At 33.2% G+C, this 18,242-nt stretch overlaps 1 protein-coding gene across 4 annotated transcripts in view; it reads right to left on the bottom strand.

Annotated features, from left to right (window-relative positions):
* The window catches only part of LOC111139452 (probable ubiquitin carboxyl-terminal hydrolase FAF-X), a 149,302-nt gene that overhangs the window by 71,602 nt on the left and 59,458 nt on the right, over nt 1–18,242 (bottom strand). For 2 of the 4 annotated variants that reach the window (XM_022491711.1, XM_022491713.1), the window contains 9 exons: nt 15,750–15,886; nt 13,883–14,031; nt 10,921–11,008; nt 8,608–8,950; nt 7,534–7,629; nt 6,840–7,051; nt 5,394–5,634; nt 4,729–4,878; nt 3,781–3,901 (listed from right to left, as the gene is read on the bottom strand). In XM_022491711.1, coding sequence (XP_022347419.1) covers nt 3,781–3,901; nt 4,729–4,878; nt 5,394–5,634; nt 6,840–7,051; nt 7,534–7,629; nt 8,608–8,950; nt 10,921–11,008; nt 13,883–14,031; nt 15,750–15,886 — 1,537 coding nt within the window. The remainder of the gene's footprint in view (nt 1–3,780; nt 3,902–4,728; nt 4,879–5,393; nt 5,635–6,839; nt 7,052–7,533; nt 7,630–8,607; nt 8,951–10,920; nt 11,009–13,882; nt 14,032–15,749; nt 15,887–18,242) is intronic. The other 2 variants (XM_022491710.1, XM_022491712.1) reach the window with 1 other exon arrangement.

Genomic DNA, 18,242 nt, shown 5'->3' with positions numbered 1-18,242 from the left:
AAAGTTTAGAAATGTAGCTTTTGCTACAGACTTGATGTTAATAAATTTAACTTATAATCATAAGGTACAACAATGCTTTAAATGAAAAACAGTACAGTGAAGTTATTTAGTTGCCAATATTGTTTAAATCACAAGTAATATCAAGGACTAGATATTTCCCACTGCTATCAAAGTTAATACAAAAGGTAAAATATGCATTTCTATACAAACTGTATAGAAAATTTTAGAGTCAGAGTTAGAAAATATGCCTGCTATAAATTTGTAGCATTTTTCAAACACTGATGTAAGTGTAAAGAAAATCTTCTAAAATACATTTAATTGTGCAAGTGAAGAGCTTCCATCTAGCTTAAATTTCAAAAAGATTAAACTCCAATGTACTAACATACTAAGTATTAAAAGATACTGAAAAAAGGATGAAGAGAATTCTATGAATTCTTCTGCTGCACTGGTCATGAAATGATAACCAGTAGTACCTGATTGTGGAAAAACCACATCAAAGATAAAATATATCAAATTTATCTCTTACAGATCAGAAATAACAAATAATTGCAACTATTTTGAGGATAAGAAACACAAACTTTGAGCCCATTTAGAAAAAAATCATATCCCCCCACCAAAAATTCCATTATTCTCACAAGCAGACCAGTATTTTAAAAAATTGCATTCAAATTATTTTTAGAGTTAGAATTTTGCTAATAAAAAGTTTGTGGGGGTGGGGGGGCCTAGGTGGCTTGTCAGTTAAGCCATCTGCTTTCACCTCAGGTCATGATCTCAAGGTCCTAGGATTAAGCCCCACATCAGGTTCCCTGCTGAGGGGGAGGCCTGCTTCTCCCTCTGCTTGTGCTCTCACTCTCTCTTTGTCACACAAATACATAAAAATCTTAAAAAAAAAAAAAAATAAAGGTTGTAGAAATTTGTTTTCTCTCTCATTACATAAGTTCCTACATAATACTTTTCATTATGCCTCTTGGCCTCCAAAGGCAGAAATATTATCCAGCCGTTTAAAACCAAATTTTCCAATCTCTTTGCTAAAGACATTACTGGAGAAACTGGTGAAAACTTCAAAAGAAGTGAAACTTGAATGGGATCAGTTAGATTGTAGAAATATGTTCAATGTTAATTTTTGATTCAGATGGTATACAGGTGAATGCCATCATTTGAAGGAAACACATGATTGTTGTGGGATACAATAAAAACATCAAGTCAATAAATTACTCTCATATGGTTTAAGAAGAAAATGTTCTATGTGTTGTACTACTCACTTTTCTGAACTTTGCAATTACCTCAGTAATAAATAACAAATACAGGGTTTTGTAAGACATGACATTTTTGTAGAACATATAGCAAAAACACTGTAAAATGTTCATAAAATAAAAACAGAACTCTATGAAGTAACAGAAAAGAGAGATCATAAAAATGTTACAAACTAAAAGAGAGTCAACTGAAGACACAACTAATTTTTTAAAAAAGATTTTATTTATTTGAGAGAGACAGTGATAGACACAGAAAAAGAGAGCCCAAGCCACGTGGAGGGAGAAGCAGGCTCCTGCTGAGCAGGGAGCCTGATGTCAGGCTTGATCCTAGCACTGGGGGATCACAACCTGAGTCAATGGCAGATGTTTAACCAACTGAGCCACCCAGGCGCCCCACAAATAATATTTTTAAAAGAGTTTTTCTCTTTAAGATTTTACTTTTTTTAAATACGACACTGAGAGAGCGAGCACAAGCATGGGCAGCTGGAGAGGGAGAAGACGACTCCCTGCGTAGTGGAAAGCCCAATGTGGGCCTCAATCCCAGGATCCTGAGGATCATGACCTGAGCCGAAGGCAGATGCTTAACTGGACTAAGACACCCCACAAATAATTTTAAAAAGGAAAACTAAAATAGAGTAAGTGAGAGGCAAAACTGTTAAGTAAGACAAACTTGCAACATTCTACACAAATACACAACACATTCTAAAGCAAAACAAAACAAAATCTTGTAAAGCACAAAAAAAGCCACAAAGGAAAAAAGGAAAAATTAACCTTTTCACCAATAAGGTCCACTGAACACTCATCAACAAAAGATACACATCCATATCCTCCCCAAGGCACTTCATCATAAGATTTCAGAACTCAAGGGAAACAAAACAAAACAAAGCAAAACAAACAAATAAACAAAAATCCCAGCCTTTCTACATAAAAACAGCTCAATCTTCCAACCAAACAACACTGCTATGGAACTATAATGGAACAAACATTCAACCTTCAACTCTATGCTCAAACTAATGCATGTAAAAAACAAGAACAAAATGAAAAAAATATATATTCTTTTGAGTGAGATTTTAGTAGTATTCAGATGAACAATCTTAAAAAAAAAAAAAGGTGCTTCCCTTTAAATACACTTTATTAGGAGGATGTGCTTCAGCAAAATGAGAACTAACCCAACCAAGAAACATCACAAAAGAACAGAGCAGGATCCACCAAAATAAAGTCTATTGAAGAGGTCCCAGAATGGCAACTGTATCAAAGAAAAAAAATCATACTAAAGGAAAAGGAGGAAACACACAAGAAAGTAAGATACAACATGTGACTATGTGGAAAATTGTTTTAAAAATTACAGGAATGTGAGAAACTTAGTAATAAATGCCATAGAAAACTAAGTGAATAGAAGTGGTGAATTTAAAAATCTAGAATAAACAAGTGTGAACAACCTAGTAAATGAAAATATTTTCATGTAGTTGAGTCACTGTGCTGTATACTTGAAACTCAAGTAACACTATAACTATTTTGGAATTAAAGTAGAAATTTAAAAAAATAAAATAGAAAATATTTTAACAGTCTTTTAAAAATGTTAGTAACCTACTTTATTAAGCCTAATATATACATGTTTAGGTTTTTAAAAAATTATTTTTATTAACATATAATGTATTATTTGCCCCAGGGGTACAGGTCTGTGACTCATCAGGCTCACACACTTCACAGCACTCACCATAGCACATACCCTCCCCAATGTCCATATCCCAACTACCCTATCCTCCCCAACCCCCAGCATACATGTTTAGTTTTGAAAATGTAAATGGTATATATAGATTTAAACAAAAAGTATGAGATGACCAAAAAAGGATGAGAGAATAAGAAATACATTTCTGCCTAAAGTAAGTATACAATACCCAAATGACATAGAATGATATGAACATATTATTTAGAAATAACTTGGTATATGTAATAACAGAAGTTAAATGCTGAAAACGGTTGTTTCTTTGAAACTACGGAGCATAGGGAGGATGAGGCAGCAGTTCACTGTTCTTCAGTGTAGCCTCTCAAGAATCCTGACTTTCTGAACTGTGTGCATTAGTCCACTACTTTAATTTAAAAATTAAATGCTGGGGTGCCTCGGTGGCTCAGTGGGTTAAAGCCTCTGCCTTTGGCTCAGATCATGATCTCAGGGTCCTGGAATGGAGCCCCACATCGGCTGGGCTCTCTGCTCAGCAGGGAGCCTGCTTCCTCCGCTCTCTCTGCCTCTCTGCCTACTTGTGATCTCTCTCCGTCAAATAAATAAATAAATAAATAAATAAATAAATAATTAGATGCTAAATACTTTAAAAATATGTTTTTTAAAGCAATCTCTACATCCCAAGTGGAGTCTGAACTCACAATCCTGAGATCAGGAGTCACACACTCCCACTAACTGAGCCAGCCACTCTTATGCTAAATATTCTTTCTATCTCATTTACTTGTCAACATGCAAGGGGAAGAGGGTTGGGAGGTGGTGGTGGGGAAAGTCAGACAATTTTCTTACCTGGGGGCATAAGTTTCATAAGTATTCTTGCTCCATCCCTAAGAGGTGGCATATTCAGATTGCTACCTAAATCTGCAATTTGCCAAAGGAAAGATATGTATCTGGGATGCAGTGACATTATCTGGAATACAGAAAACACAAAAGATTTCTCTATAACTAAGTTTAAGAGGTTTTTGTTACTTAAAATTAATCTATTCACTAACCCCAAATAAGCTTTCTACCTATCACATCTGCATTTTTACTACCTGAAATTATTTGCCTCCCCCATCCTTTCATTTTCAAAAATCCACTGATCCCCTATGACACAAGCTTAATAATTTATTATGTTTTCCAAGCTATGTTGAGTAATTTCTTCGCACCAGTTGTTCTATTGTTTTGTAAAAAAGTGTAAATTTCATATAGCTCTCAGACATTTATACAAAAAGGACTTCACCCTTTGAACTGCTGATTCAAGACTGCTGATAATCTCTAATCTTATTGTTAAAAGTACTCAAATCCCTCTAACACTGAAGGAGCTGGTGTTACTGCAGCTGTGACAATTCTTAAGAGGTGGAGGGATGAGAAAACGTGAAGAAATTAAGCAGTAATTCTTTACGTATGAAAAATACTAAGAATTAGAGAAAAACAGCAGATTATATATTTCTTTAAAAAACAGTCCCCCCCCCCAAAAGGACTTATAGTAGAATTTCCTTCAGGTATATATTTAATAGTATGTTATAGTTCAACTGTAACAGATTCTATCTAAACGTAATACTGTATCTACGGAGAAATTTTATTTTAAATTAAAAAATTAAAAAATCCACCCAGAAGTTAATACTTCACTGCATATATATATTTGACATTTGCTACATCTATGAACTTGTAAACTGCTTATAAAAAGAACCATTTATACATTTCTTTGTATCTGCAGAGGAAAGTGTAATGCTTTGCATATAGTAGTTAACTTACCACCCCAGGCAAACAATTTTCCACCTCTGGATTGGGACCATCACTGTAGTGATTACAGTGGTTGCCAGGTGATCCAGGTGAAGAATCAGAAGAACTATCAGGGCTTGACGGCATATTGGAACTTACTTGTGTAAGTTTAGCGGTAATTACCTAAAAATGAGAAAATATATTAGTAGCAAAGACAAAATACTTCCACAAAATACAGAAATTTGATATACTAAAGACTAAAAAATATATTATGGTTTAATCTTAGAAATTTTTAAAAAGTAATGTTCAAAAAAAACCATTTGGTAGTTTATTTTCTGCACTATACAAGTATGATGATACCTATCTTTTTCAGGGTTATAACCCAAAAACTTAATGGAGAAAACTGAGCATAAGTCTCACTAAACATTTACTGAGTGAATAAAAAACAGCTTCAATGTTTAATTCTTTGGGAGTATTTTTTTTAAAGAATTTATTTGATAGAGATCACAAGTAGGCAGAGAGACATGCAGAGAGAGAGAAGAAGGGAAGCAGGCTCCCCGCCGAGCGGAGAGCCCGATGCGGGGCTCAATCCCAGGACCCTGGGTTCATGACCTGAGCCAAAGGCAGACACTTTAACTCACTGAGCCACCCAGGCACCCCCCTCTTTGGGAGTATCTGAAAATTTTGTATGTACTTACTGATTTATCTTTTAAGTTTAATTGTCCTATTAGCTTTCTGTCATCTTCAGAATCCATTAGCTCACCACCCACAAAGAGTTCAATTTTTGTATGGGCTGCATTTGCTTTAATACGGTTGAGAATACATCGTCGTACAGAACCAACTGTATCATTTGTATGAGACCATACATCCAGGTCATCAACCTGTCTGCCATGGTTTGGAAATCGAACTATAAGAGAGAGGTGTTTACCACGGAATGCTCTAAAAAAAAAAAATATATATATATATATATATAAAATTTATATATATATAAATTTTAAAAAAGTATAGCCATATTCAGCAGCCCACCAACAACATGAAACTGGGGCAACTATTCTCTTATTATGAGGAAGATAGTTAAATTTACTTTTTTTAGACTATTAAAAATACCTTTCCGCTTCTATAAGTTACGAACATTAGTTAATTTTGGAAATATAATATGGTTATATTCCACTGTGGTTAATCTTTGTTTCTATGGCTGCAGAACCAGAGATTTCCACTTTATGCTCAGTAGTAATAGACATCAGTTAATTTAAAGCTACAAAAGTTTAGTACACTAAGAGTATTTTCAAAGATAGAAGGGATGCACTTCAAAGTATCAACAGAAATGTTAAAATGCACATTTCCTTAAACATTCACAAAAATTCTTAAAAACACTCAAAAATACTTATCTTGCAATGCTCTCTTCTCACAGATAAGGTCCAAAACAAAAATATTCAAGAAGCATTTTATATTATTCATAATAGTGATCACAATTTTAAAAAATCTGATAGTACTTACTCTATAAACTTCTCCCAAATCTAAAAATGCCATTTGAACTATTTTTAAATAATTCAGCTTGCTGTCTACTTAATTTATGATTATCTGATTCATAGTGCATAATATTGAATTTATTTATAATTATACTAATAAATAATTTAGTAAATTATTTATTTTATAGTAGTTCCCAAATCTAAAGAAAATTTAGCAAAGACCATTTCAAGACTTTCTTATTCATATCTATTAAATAAATAGCTTTTAAGAATTTTATTTTTACTAGTGTGAATGAGTATCATTAAAATAAAAATACACAGCAGCTATAAAATATCATTCCCACTTAGTAGATGGTAATAGCTTGGAACCAAATCAAACAAGACAGGAAGGGAGGTAGGAAGAAAAGAAAGTAAAGTAAAGAGAAGAAAAAGAAAGAAAAATTGTACTTAATAACTGATAATGCCTAGCTAAAATATAAATCAAAATTTTCTACTCAAAAGAAAAATATATCTATGAGAATGCAAAAAATGTTTTTAAAAGACAGGACACAGAAATCCAGAATGAAAATTTCTTTACTGCCCTTTTAACCTATAAAAGTCATTTGTTTCCTAATTAATTGGCTAGGAAAACAATAAATGACTGCAAATTAACTAACGGATCAATTTCTTACAAACCTTGACATAGGTAGAATTGTTCTTTCCTCATGATAATCACTGTCACATTCATTTATATATTCCCTTAAAACAGTTAATACTCGAACCATTCGAATGGCTTCTTGTCTTGCACAATTAATATTGTCTTCATCACCATCCAAAGCACACAATGTATCATATGAGGCTTTCAAACGATCAAAGCAAGATTGGATGAAATCTTCATGGATAACAACCTATAAATAATATGCCCAAGAAAGAGAGTTGAAGTTGCTCAAAAACAAATATGGCAGGCAGTAATCTGAAAAAGTGAAATAAAATTTCAACTTGTAGGTAACTATCAGTTCTATATTTATATACTATACATAACATAATACACATAAGGAAGCTGATAACAAGAAAATGAGAAATTAAACAATGTTATTATTAAAAATAACAACAAGGAAAAAAGGTTTGGGACCTAATGTCCAATATAAAATTGGCTATGTCAACATAAAAAAATAATGTTGTTCAATACAATACTAACCACCTAAGGGTAATTTCCAAACCAACATTCTTTCAGTTAGTACTTTTAAGGGACAAATGTGGATTAAAATCTTAAATATTTTGACAGAGTTAAAAAATTAATTTCTAGTTATAAATTTAAAAAGCTTCTTCTGAACACGAGAGCACTTCTGAGTTAGCTGAAGAAGATGTTTTTATGCACTTGAAATCTCACCTGATTGACCTGTAACCTTGGACCAAGGTTTGTATATATCTCTTTAAGGAGATCTATGGCTCTGTTGGCAATGTCATCATTACTATGAATCACAACCTAGATCCAAAAATTTGAGTATTAGTAACATTCAAGAACTATTTTAATTTGGCACTTAAAATGAAGCAACATAAAATTAAATAAACTTGAAAATAACTAAAATATCTAAAATGTAGGTGTTCTGAGTAGAGAAATTTGATTAAAAATGAAGAAGATAAAATAAAATTCAATCAGTATTATTTAACTCTGCAACTGGTAGACAAGCTGTGAGATTTTCAAGGAGCAATTCAACTAGTATTATATAATTTTTTTATTATAGGTTACTGATTTTTAACAAAATTTGAAAATTGGTGACTTTAATGAAAAATGACAGAAAATCTTAATTGGTAGTCTGCAAAAAATACAAAGAACAAAAACTCAATACAACAAAAATATAGTAAAAGTTGAAACATATAACTTAAAACAGGTTAGATTTAAGATGGCAGCATGATTTATTTATACTACCGAAATGGTAATGTTAGCCTTAAATAGAGTACAGTTAAACTTTACTTTCCCACATACTTAAACACATAAAAAATTAAACAGTGTCAATAAAGGTATTAACTCAAAATTCCTCCCAAATAAAAGTCTTCTCTTCTATCCATTATTCATCTTGGCAGTAAACATACAATAACTCCTAAGAGCTAATCTAAGTAAAAGAGACAGTAATTGTCATGAGGGGTGGATAAAAATGTGTGGGTAGACAATGAATGGTATACTCATATGCATCTGAAAAGATTCTGGGTTAAGTCAAACAAGAACACCAGTGGTAGATGATAAAAGAAAAAATGGAGGGGAAAAAGCCCCAAGTAACTGGCAAACAGAAGTGATATAGTAAGAAGCTGAAGATGAACAATTTCTTCCCCCAGATTTCCTATGACAAGCATCAAAGCAGGTGATAAATACAAATATCTTACAGGCAAAATTATGATTTAAGTATATTTAAAAGAAGACCTCAGGTACAATGTCTGCAAACAAGAGTTCCTACTTCTCACTTACCCTCCAAAGGTAGTCTAATCCTATTAGTTCCAAATCATCCATCATATAGGCTCTTCTTTTTGCTACTAGTTTCCCTTCACGACAATTAACTGCTTTGAAGAATCGTTCAAAACATTTCATTCCATTTTCAGTTAAAAGGGAAGGATCAAGCTGAAGCACATTGCTTTCAAAGAAGTCCTTATTAATATCAGGATCTAAGTCTGGTTCATCCCCCATTAACTTGGAATACCACTTAAAACAGGCTTCACGATCACAAAGGTAAACTGCATTCTCTGCTAAGCATTTCCATATTTGTTTTGCCTGAGGAGCACAGAGCCACAGTTGGCCATCCTTCAATAAAAATCTTGGAAAAATTAAAATAATCAGTAATTAGATCTATGCAATCCCCAAACATAATTTCTTTCAATATATGCCTGAACTTACATTTATCACAATTAAAATTTTATTACTGCTTAAAGAGCTATTCTTTGAAAAGAACGTATAGATAGCTGCAAAAAAATAAACTCATCTACTTAACAAGCATAACAAGCTTAACAAGCTATGAGACTTCACCTAAATATTAAAAATTTCTTCCTTGTTCTGTTCTCTACAAAATCAGCTTTTGAAGCCAGATATTGATTTAAGTTTCCTAAACTTATATGGCTTCACCAGAAAATGGTGTATTACACTATATAACTTTCAGAGGTAAGTGAATGTTATTTAAGCTCATTTCTATGTTAATAATCATTAGTATAATATTCAGTGATGTTTTCCAGAGCTTTTAATTATGCCACTATTAAAGTCATTAAGTCATTATAAAGTAAAATTATGACGGTTCTAGTTTAAGTAGTCTCTTTCTTCAGATTCTAGTTTCCTCTAGCTAGAAGTTGCTCCACCTACTGTTTACTATTTCCGTGAATAACTGAAAGAAAACAGAAGCTAATTTTGCATTTAATTCTTACTTAACAAATCACAGAGACTTCCTGTCCAACAGAGTAGGATGTATTTATTTAATGTCTGTGAGGTTCTTGTTTTGGGTATTAACTATACGTTCTCCAACATCTCCTTAATTATAAGTCTGTGTATAAAGAGCCTTTTAGCTTTTAATCCTATCTAATCCTTCACACCTTCATATGTAACTGAACAAAAGGCCCAAAAAAATAAAACACAAAAAATGCACTATTGTTTGCAGTGAAATGCAAAACTTTTCAAACTAAGACTCCCAGTAACTTTGGCAACTTTGGCAGTAACTTTATTGGTGTCATAGAAACAGATTTTGTTAACGTATTAATAGAGTAGATAAATTCCAAACCATTTTTCTCTTCCAATAGACCAAGAGATACAATATACACCCATCAACAACAATAGCCCACTATACGTGATTTAAAAAAGGGGGCCCTTTAAGGAAATGTCATAAAATTTGATAACTAGATTTTTTCTCAAATTCAAATGACATAAACACTAATACTGGAGAAGATGAGATCAATTCAACATATTATAAAATTGTTAAATATAGTCATTGATTAATTATATAACATACTATATGTCAATCTAAATATTTCTCCTTAACTTATTATATGGTTCAGTAACAGAAATACAGTAAACAACATAGTCCTAAGAGAAAATTCCCCCAAATTAATATCTGAAAATAATAAATAGAACAGATTTTATGAAAAAAAGCCTCAATATTTTTTTCTGACAATATTTTTGATTCAAATATGCTTTTTCTGCTAGGATCTGGTAACTGCACTCCTAAGAAATCTCTCATTATTTAAGCTACATATACATATCCACATACACATGTCATTAAATGCTAAATATACTGACCAATTCAGCCTAACACAAATTTAGTTTTGTTTTTTTAAAAGACAGGCAATTTTTCCTCAACCACCTCTGAATGTTATTTTAGATTAACTTTTGTTAGCCACTGTTAGGATAAACAAAGCACCCAAAGCACACCAAAACCCCATTCCTTACTGTCATGACAGCCTTAATGAAAATGTAGTTCCCTAGAGCTGTTTTTGTCTTATACTTTGAAGTATGAGAACGTATAATGATCAATTTTTATTTCTAACATAAATATAAACTATATTCTAAAACTTAAAATGTGCTGTCTTCAAAAAAAGACAGAAGTTAAAGTTTAGCAAATAATTTGAAAGTATTTAAAAATGCAACACATAGGAAATGTTACATAAAATTTTGGCAATGCTTTTTATGTGGGAAAATATTCATCTGCAGGGTGGAATGGCCATGTTAAGTACAGGTATAATGAATATTAACACTGCTTTTTTATCTGTGCCTTAAAGAGAACAGCACTAGTTGCTTAAAACCAACCTAAGGAAGTTAAGCCGTTCTTGGACTTCTTGAACATGATTGTATCTACTTCCATGCCTCACAGTTTGTGGGTCATAGTCTTCATGGTCTGCAAATTAATAAAAATTACGCATAATACACATGTATATCCACATCACTGTTAACTTTTACTAAAAGAATTTATAAAGTCAATAATCACTTATTATCAGGCAACCTATAATAATGGTATTGACATATATCCAATTAACATATCCAAATTAACATTTTACATAGCCAAAAGGAAAATAAAATTCACTGATGTGCAATCAAAAATTTTTCAGCACAACTCTCTTTCATTCTTCATATACTGAAGCACTTTGTGAATAAAGTTTATGATTTTTTCCCTTCATTTTCCCCCATTAATACTAAAAGTTTTCTTATAGGGAAAGAATTCTAGAGTAAAAATATCACTAAAGGCACTCATAAAAAATTAGGGTGACTAAGGCACTACTATAGTTGATAAAGTTATCAGGGTACTCCAACACCAGAGTACCAATGTCTCTAACAGCCTCAGATATTAAAAAAACTTACCATCCCAGTATGATTACAAAACAAATATAACCAGGTCTAGTCTCAGTGGGAAATCCTATTTTTAAAACACAGAATTAGTACTTTGGATTTCCTTTATTAACACCATATATGCTAGGTGAAAAATCTTCAGAGTCAGTGAAAAAGCAAAGGAAAAATTAAAAAGTACATTTATCCTAGAAATATTATGTATGCTATTTTGTGGGCATGTGAGATATTTTACTCAAAAAGGAAGAAGTCAATTCAGACTTATTAAAACCTTTTTTTTAACAAAAAATATAACGTTTTACAATTTATTTGTCAATACTGCAGTTTATATTTACTAACATTAAAATGTATTTTCTTCCCTGGGGCTGGTAATACATTATATGTTAATAAAAAATAAAAAAATAATATTTTTTTCTTTGCAGATTATTTTTCAAGTTTTCTTGAAAAGCAGTGTGGCAAGTGAATGCAAAAATTTAAAGTAAGTTCAGAAATACCCAAAAGAATAGCAACTAATGTGGTAATAGCAGAGCTCCGAGATGTGGAAAGATAAGCATTTAGTAACATGCCTTGAACAGCTGACCTAAAGTTTAGTTGGTGTAAATTTTGGGATGCTGGGTGGATTTTTTTATATCGCTAAGGCCTCAAGCACTATGTACCGAAAAGGCTATGATCCATAGCAGCATTATTTTTTTTTTCAAGATTTTATTTATTTATTTAACAGAGAAAGACACAGCTTTGAAGGAACAGAAGCACGGGGGAGTTGGGGAGGGAGAAGCAGACTTCCTGCAGAGCAGGGAACCCTAACTGTGGGGCTCGATCCCAGGACCTGGGATCACGACCTGAGCCAAAGGCAGATACTTAACAAATGAGCCACCCAGGCACCCCCACAGTGTCATTATTTTGATGATTCAAGTATTACAGACTGACATAGTGAGCAATAACTTCTTTATCTTTTTGATATGCCAATATACTTCTTTACAAACACTTTATGACATTATCATGTTCAAGTCTCATCTTGTACTTTCCTACTGTAGGTCTCCAAAGAGTTACTAGCTCAATAAAAATGAGTAATACTAGGTAAAAATACTTTTTAATTTACACTTGGGTGCCTAGGTCACTCAGTGGTTGGGCATCTGCCTTTGGTTCGGGTCATGGTCCCAGACTCCTGGGACAGAGCCCCACATAGAGCTCTCTGCTCTGTGAGGATTTTTACAAGCACCTGTTACTCAACCAAACCATCAAACAATATACACCTCAACCATCTAAGGCACAAGCACAAGCAAAGAGCCCATCATTAGAGTCAAATAATGAGTATTAAAAATACCCACTTTTTTTTTTTTAAAGATTTTATTTATTTATTTGACAGACAGAGATCACAAGCAGGCAGAGAGGCAGGCAGAGAGAGAGGAGGAAGCAGGCTACTTGCTGAGCAGAGAGGCCGATGCGGGGCTCGATTCCAGGACCCTGAGATCATGACCTGAACCGAAGGCAGCGGCTTAACCCACTGAGCCACCCAGGGGCCCCAAAAATATCCACATTTTTAATATGCAACTCGATTCTATTCATCCTGACATAGCACATTAACAGAGTAGTAGTGGTTTCAGCTACACATTATGCTCAATCCGGTTTTCAACTGGAGAGCAGAAAACTTTTCTTTTCCATACTTAAATATACAAAATTGGGCCTACAAGGCAGCTGGGTTTTTGTCTGTTTGTCTACAAATCTGGTGTAATACAGAGGAGGCACAGATATCGGAAGAATGCTTTGTATTCCAGCACACATACATTCCAGTAAACCTTTTGATAAGGACACATAATGTTGGAATTGATCTTTAAAGCACCAAGAAGAGAGTCCTCATATGGCAAATATTAAAAAGTTTTTTTTTGTTGAAACCAGAGGAAAGTTTATCTCAACATATTTAAACAATCTCATAATCTTAGAACCAAAGAGAACATATGTCATTCATCTTGTAAATTGCTAATAATATTTTTTGAACAATGGAACATGTTAAATTTTTTTATTAAAAACAACTGTAATGTATTATTCCAAAACAAAGTTGGTCAAAATTAACAAAGGGATTATTAATCAAGTTTTCTTGAAAAGCAGTGTGGCAAGTGAATGCAAAAATTTAAAGTAAGTTCAGAAATACCCAAAAGAATAGCAACTAATGTGGTAATAGCAGACAGAGCTCCAAGATGTGAAAAGATAAGCATTTAGTAACATGCCTTGAAAAGCTGACCTAAAGTTTAGTTGGTATAAATTTTGGGATGCTGGGTGGATTTATAAGAGTATTTCACTTCCATCTTCTGATCCACGTAAAAACACATATTTTCATTTCTGACATAATTAACACTGAGGATAAAACAAAAACCAAAGAAGGGAAACCTATGCTGATTCTCAACAGTTAATTTTAGTTTACAACACATACCTCTAGCATACAGTCGAATACTATTCATGTAATTTGCAAGGTTTTCTGCCACCAAAGTAACTAAGGCATGATTGTGCTGAAGCTGGTTGATTAAATCATGACGATAAAATACATGGGGACTTCGCTGAGTTTGACTAAAACGAGAAGAACTTAACAGTATAATTAGGCAATGAACACTGTTGTAACTAAGAATTTACAGAGACTATGCCAGCTGCTAATTCAGATATTTAAAATGTTTTACTTTCCTAATAAAAACTGGGTCAATATCTTCCTTTAAAGACCAAAGTATCAAGCAATTTAAATAATCACGATCTCGAAACATATTTATTTTAACATTCTCATCTTACATGAAAATCACCAATCAGTATTCTCCAACTTCAACCATGTTATTAATCTTATATAAATATCAAAGCACAGGAACAAATTTGCATGAGCAAGTATATTAGCCCTTAAAAGTTCATTCTGTAACACTGAATTTGCAACCACTTTTGCCCTTGGATACAACCAGAAAGATACCCAGTTCCCTTTGTTTTGCCATTTTCAATGAAACCAACCAATGCTCACATCATTATTAATCCACTGGTGATTAAATCATTTGCCTTCGAAGACTATGTAATACTGCATGAATAAATAAGCAACCAAAAAATGGGTCTGATAAAAGACATATATGTCTTTTATAAAAAAAAAAAATTGTATCTACAGATTATTTCACGATTTCCTCCAGTATTTATGCCCACAAAGATTCCTAATTTCACGTAATTTTTCCAGCATTGGGGGGAAAAAAAATCAAGATCCAACTTGAAAAATTAAAGCATAAAAGTGGGATTCTATAAAGACTTCTGGTCAGCTCAGTTGGTTAAGCATCTAATTCTTGACTTTAGCTCAGGTCATAATCTCACGGTCATGAAATCAAGCCCTATATCAAGCTCTGGTCTGGGTGAGGAGCCTGTTCCAGATGATCTCTCTGTCTACCCCCACTAGTTCTACCCCATCCTGCCTACTTGTTCACTCTCTCAAAAAAATAAGGGAAAAAAAAAGGCATTCTGTAATTCAGTTTGAACAGGAATCCTGTTGGCACACACATTTATATCCACCTAGAACTGTGAAAAATTTTGGCAATCACGCAACTGTCTTACAAGAAAACGGCTTTTTTTTTTTTTTAAGATTTTATTTATTTATTTGACAGAGATCACAAGTAGGCAGAGAGGCAGAGAGAGGAGGAAGCAGGCTCCCTGCTGAGCAGAAAGCCCGATGCATGGCTGGATCCCAAAACCCTGGGATCATGACCTGAGCTGAAGGTAGAGGCTTTAACCTACTGAGCCACCCGGGCGCCCCAAGAAAACTGCTTCTAAATGGTTAGAGAGTCTATGATTATTGCAGGTTAGACAAAAACTAGGGCTCACTATCAGGAATCCTATCTGCACTGAAAACCCTGTTGCACTATTCCTAAGATTTATCCATATTATTTTTTATGTGTCATTAGTTCCAAATTGATTACAAAAAAGTAAATTATTTCCATAACCATTTAGCATCAAGGCCAAACACATAAAATTTGCTCTTTAAGAAAAATCTGAATAAAATAAACATAGTAAAAAGTATCTTTAAATAAAATCTTTTCATAAATTAATTCTTATCGTGAAACGCATAAAAAGGGTAAAACAAACTCAAGAGTGGGATAAATACAACCCATGCCATAATGTTTGGTGTATTAGCTAGAAGTCTAAGACAATTTTGAACATATAGCTTAAGTCAGTATCTTTCAATTCTGATATTAAATTGCTATTTTAACATTTGCTTTAATTGGTACGCTGTTTTCACCATACTATATACATAAAAATTAGAAAATTTTCTATATTAAAAACCTTACCTCAAGTTTTGAGGTGCTTCACCAAACAAACTACAAATTTCTCTTATTTGTTTTAGTGCAGGAATTACCCACTTGTCATTTGTACGAAGTTCTTCTATAAAGCGATCTATCCACTGAATCTTCTGTGTGTCTCGATCCTTAAATACACACACAAAAAGTTAATGGTTATATGGACCAGTATTCAATATAATTCTGTCTTCAAATTATTTTGAGAATAATAAAGTAGAAAAGCTTTTAAGATAAGGATCATAAAAATTAGGAATAAGTATGTTCTTATTTTGAAATGATCACCAAAGCTCCAAAATGTAAATGGAGTAAATAAACTACTATAAAAATGGAGTAATGCAGATTTAGATATATATACACCAAGATATGAGTCCCAAGTTTAGGCATATTTGTAAGTCTGATTTTAAAATATATGCTCATTGTGAAGATTTCATTTCTATTCAGTGTTTTATAAGGTTTTGGTATTACAAAACTTGGCAAAAACATATAATCCAAATGGTTACCATGTGAGTATGATGTTAGCCTATTTTTTTTAATAGGAGCAGGGAACCTAAAAATTTACCTTTAATCCAGAAAATAACAGTATGAGAATACATAAGAAAAATTATGCAATAAACACACTTTACATAAACTTTATATTATTTAAAAATATACACATCTTTTATTACAATAAAACTTAAAAAAACCCAACATACAAGAATGTTACAGAAAACAGATACAGGCACTCACCCTAAAGGCAAACTAAGAACGTTCAAGGATGTTGTAGGAATATGTTTATTTCTAATATGCTAAAATGTGTATTTGCTTTTCTTATTATCAAGATCACTAGTAATCAGAAATTCACATGAGTACTAATATTTTTAATTGGAATGACTCTATTTCTGTACATGTGTATGGAAGAAAAGCCAATTTTGTGTATTTCTTTATTGTCTCACTTAAAAGTACATTTTGCAAGCACATGCACATCTCTTTTAGAAACAAAACAGTTCTTATATTAAGTATTTCCACTAAATAGCATGGACAGCCATCCACCAACAGACATTTTAATGACTACACAATATGCTGAAGAGGGTATTCATGTATTTATGTGATTTTCACTTTTCATTCATTTCATTTCAGCAAAGAAGAATGGTCTATTCCAGGGGATCCCTGGGTGACTTAGTTGGTTAAGCTAATTTCTTTTGGTTCAGGTCATGATTTCATGGTGGAGAAATTGAGCTGTGTGTCAGTTCAGCTCTTAAGGCTGAGTTTGGTTGGGATTCTCTTCCTCTTCCCCCTCCCAGCTCGTGCATACACCCATGTTCGTGCTCTCTCCCTCTAAAATAAATAAATAAAAAAAAAAAAAAAAAAAAAAAAAAAGAGAGAGAGAGAGAAAGAGAGAGAGAAAAGAAAAGAATAATGGTCTAGTCTATAAATGTCATGCTGTTTTTTTATCATTCCCCAGGAAAAAATTAATTTTTTCCCCAGGAAATGTTATAGGGCTGTATTCTATGAACATTTTTATGGATTTAAAAATATTTATCCATGAATAGTAAATGCATCATGACTCATTAAAAAAGTGCTTTGGATTGACAGGGCAAGAGAATAACATATTCATTTGTTTTAAATAACTACATCATGAATCATGAGAGACTGGACTCTGGAAAACAAACAGGGTTTCAGAAGGGAGAGGGTGGAGGGATAGGTTAGGCAGGTGATGGCTATTGAGGAGGGCTTACTGCATGGAGCACTGGGTGTTATATGCAAACAATGAATTATGGAACACTACATCAAAAGCCAAAAAAAACAAAACAAAATGAAACAAACCCCTAATGATGGGGGCGCCTGGGTGGCTCAGTTGTTAAGCGTCTGCCTTCGGCTCAGGTCATGATCCCAGGTTCCTGGGATAGAGCCCCCATATTGGGCTCCCCGCTATGGGAAGCCTGCTTCTCCCTCTCCCACTGCCCCTGCTTGTATTTGCTTTCTTGCTGTCTCTGTCAAATAAATAAGTAAAATCTTTAAAAAAAAAAAAAAAAACCAACCAACCCACCAAATGATATTCTGTATGGTGACTAATATAACATATTAATAATAATAATAATAATAAAAACATACACCAAATGAGACCTGAAGTTGAAAAAACGAAAACTCTTTTTATTAAATCCCATAAAAGCTAGTTATCTACTAATGTGGTAACTTAGGACACTGTGCCAGGCAATGATACCAACAACTGAATAAAGGAAGAAGTAACACTTGAGCTTTTTTTTTTTTTTTAAAGATTTTTTTATTTATTTGACAGTCAGAAATCACAAGTAGGCAGAGAGACAGGCAGAGAGAGAGGAGGAAGCAGGTTCCCCGCTGAGCAGAGAGCCCGCCGATGTGGGGCTCGATCCCAGGACCCTGGGATCATGACCCCAGCCGAAGGCCCACTGAGCCACCCAGGCACCCCAACACTTGAGCTTTTATTTATTTATTTATTTATTTTTTTAAGATTTTATTTATTTATTT

Source organism: Enhydra lutris, unplaced genomic scaffold (assembly GCF_002288905.1).
Source record: "Enhydra lutris kenyoni isolate GAN:26980312 unplaced genomic scaffold, ASM228890v2 scaffoldscaffold108, whole genome shotgun sequence".
Lineage (NCBI taxonomy): Eukaryota > Metazoa > Chordata > Mammalia > Carnivora > Mustelidae > Enhydra > Enhydra lutris.
This window is presented reverse-complemented; position numbering and strand designations above follow the sequence as displayed.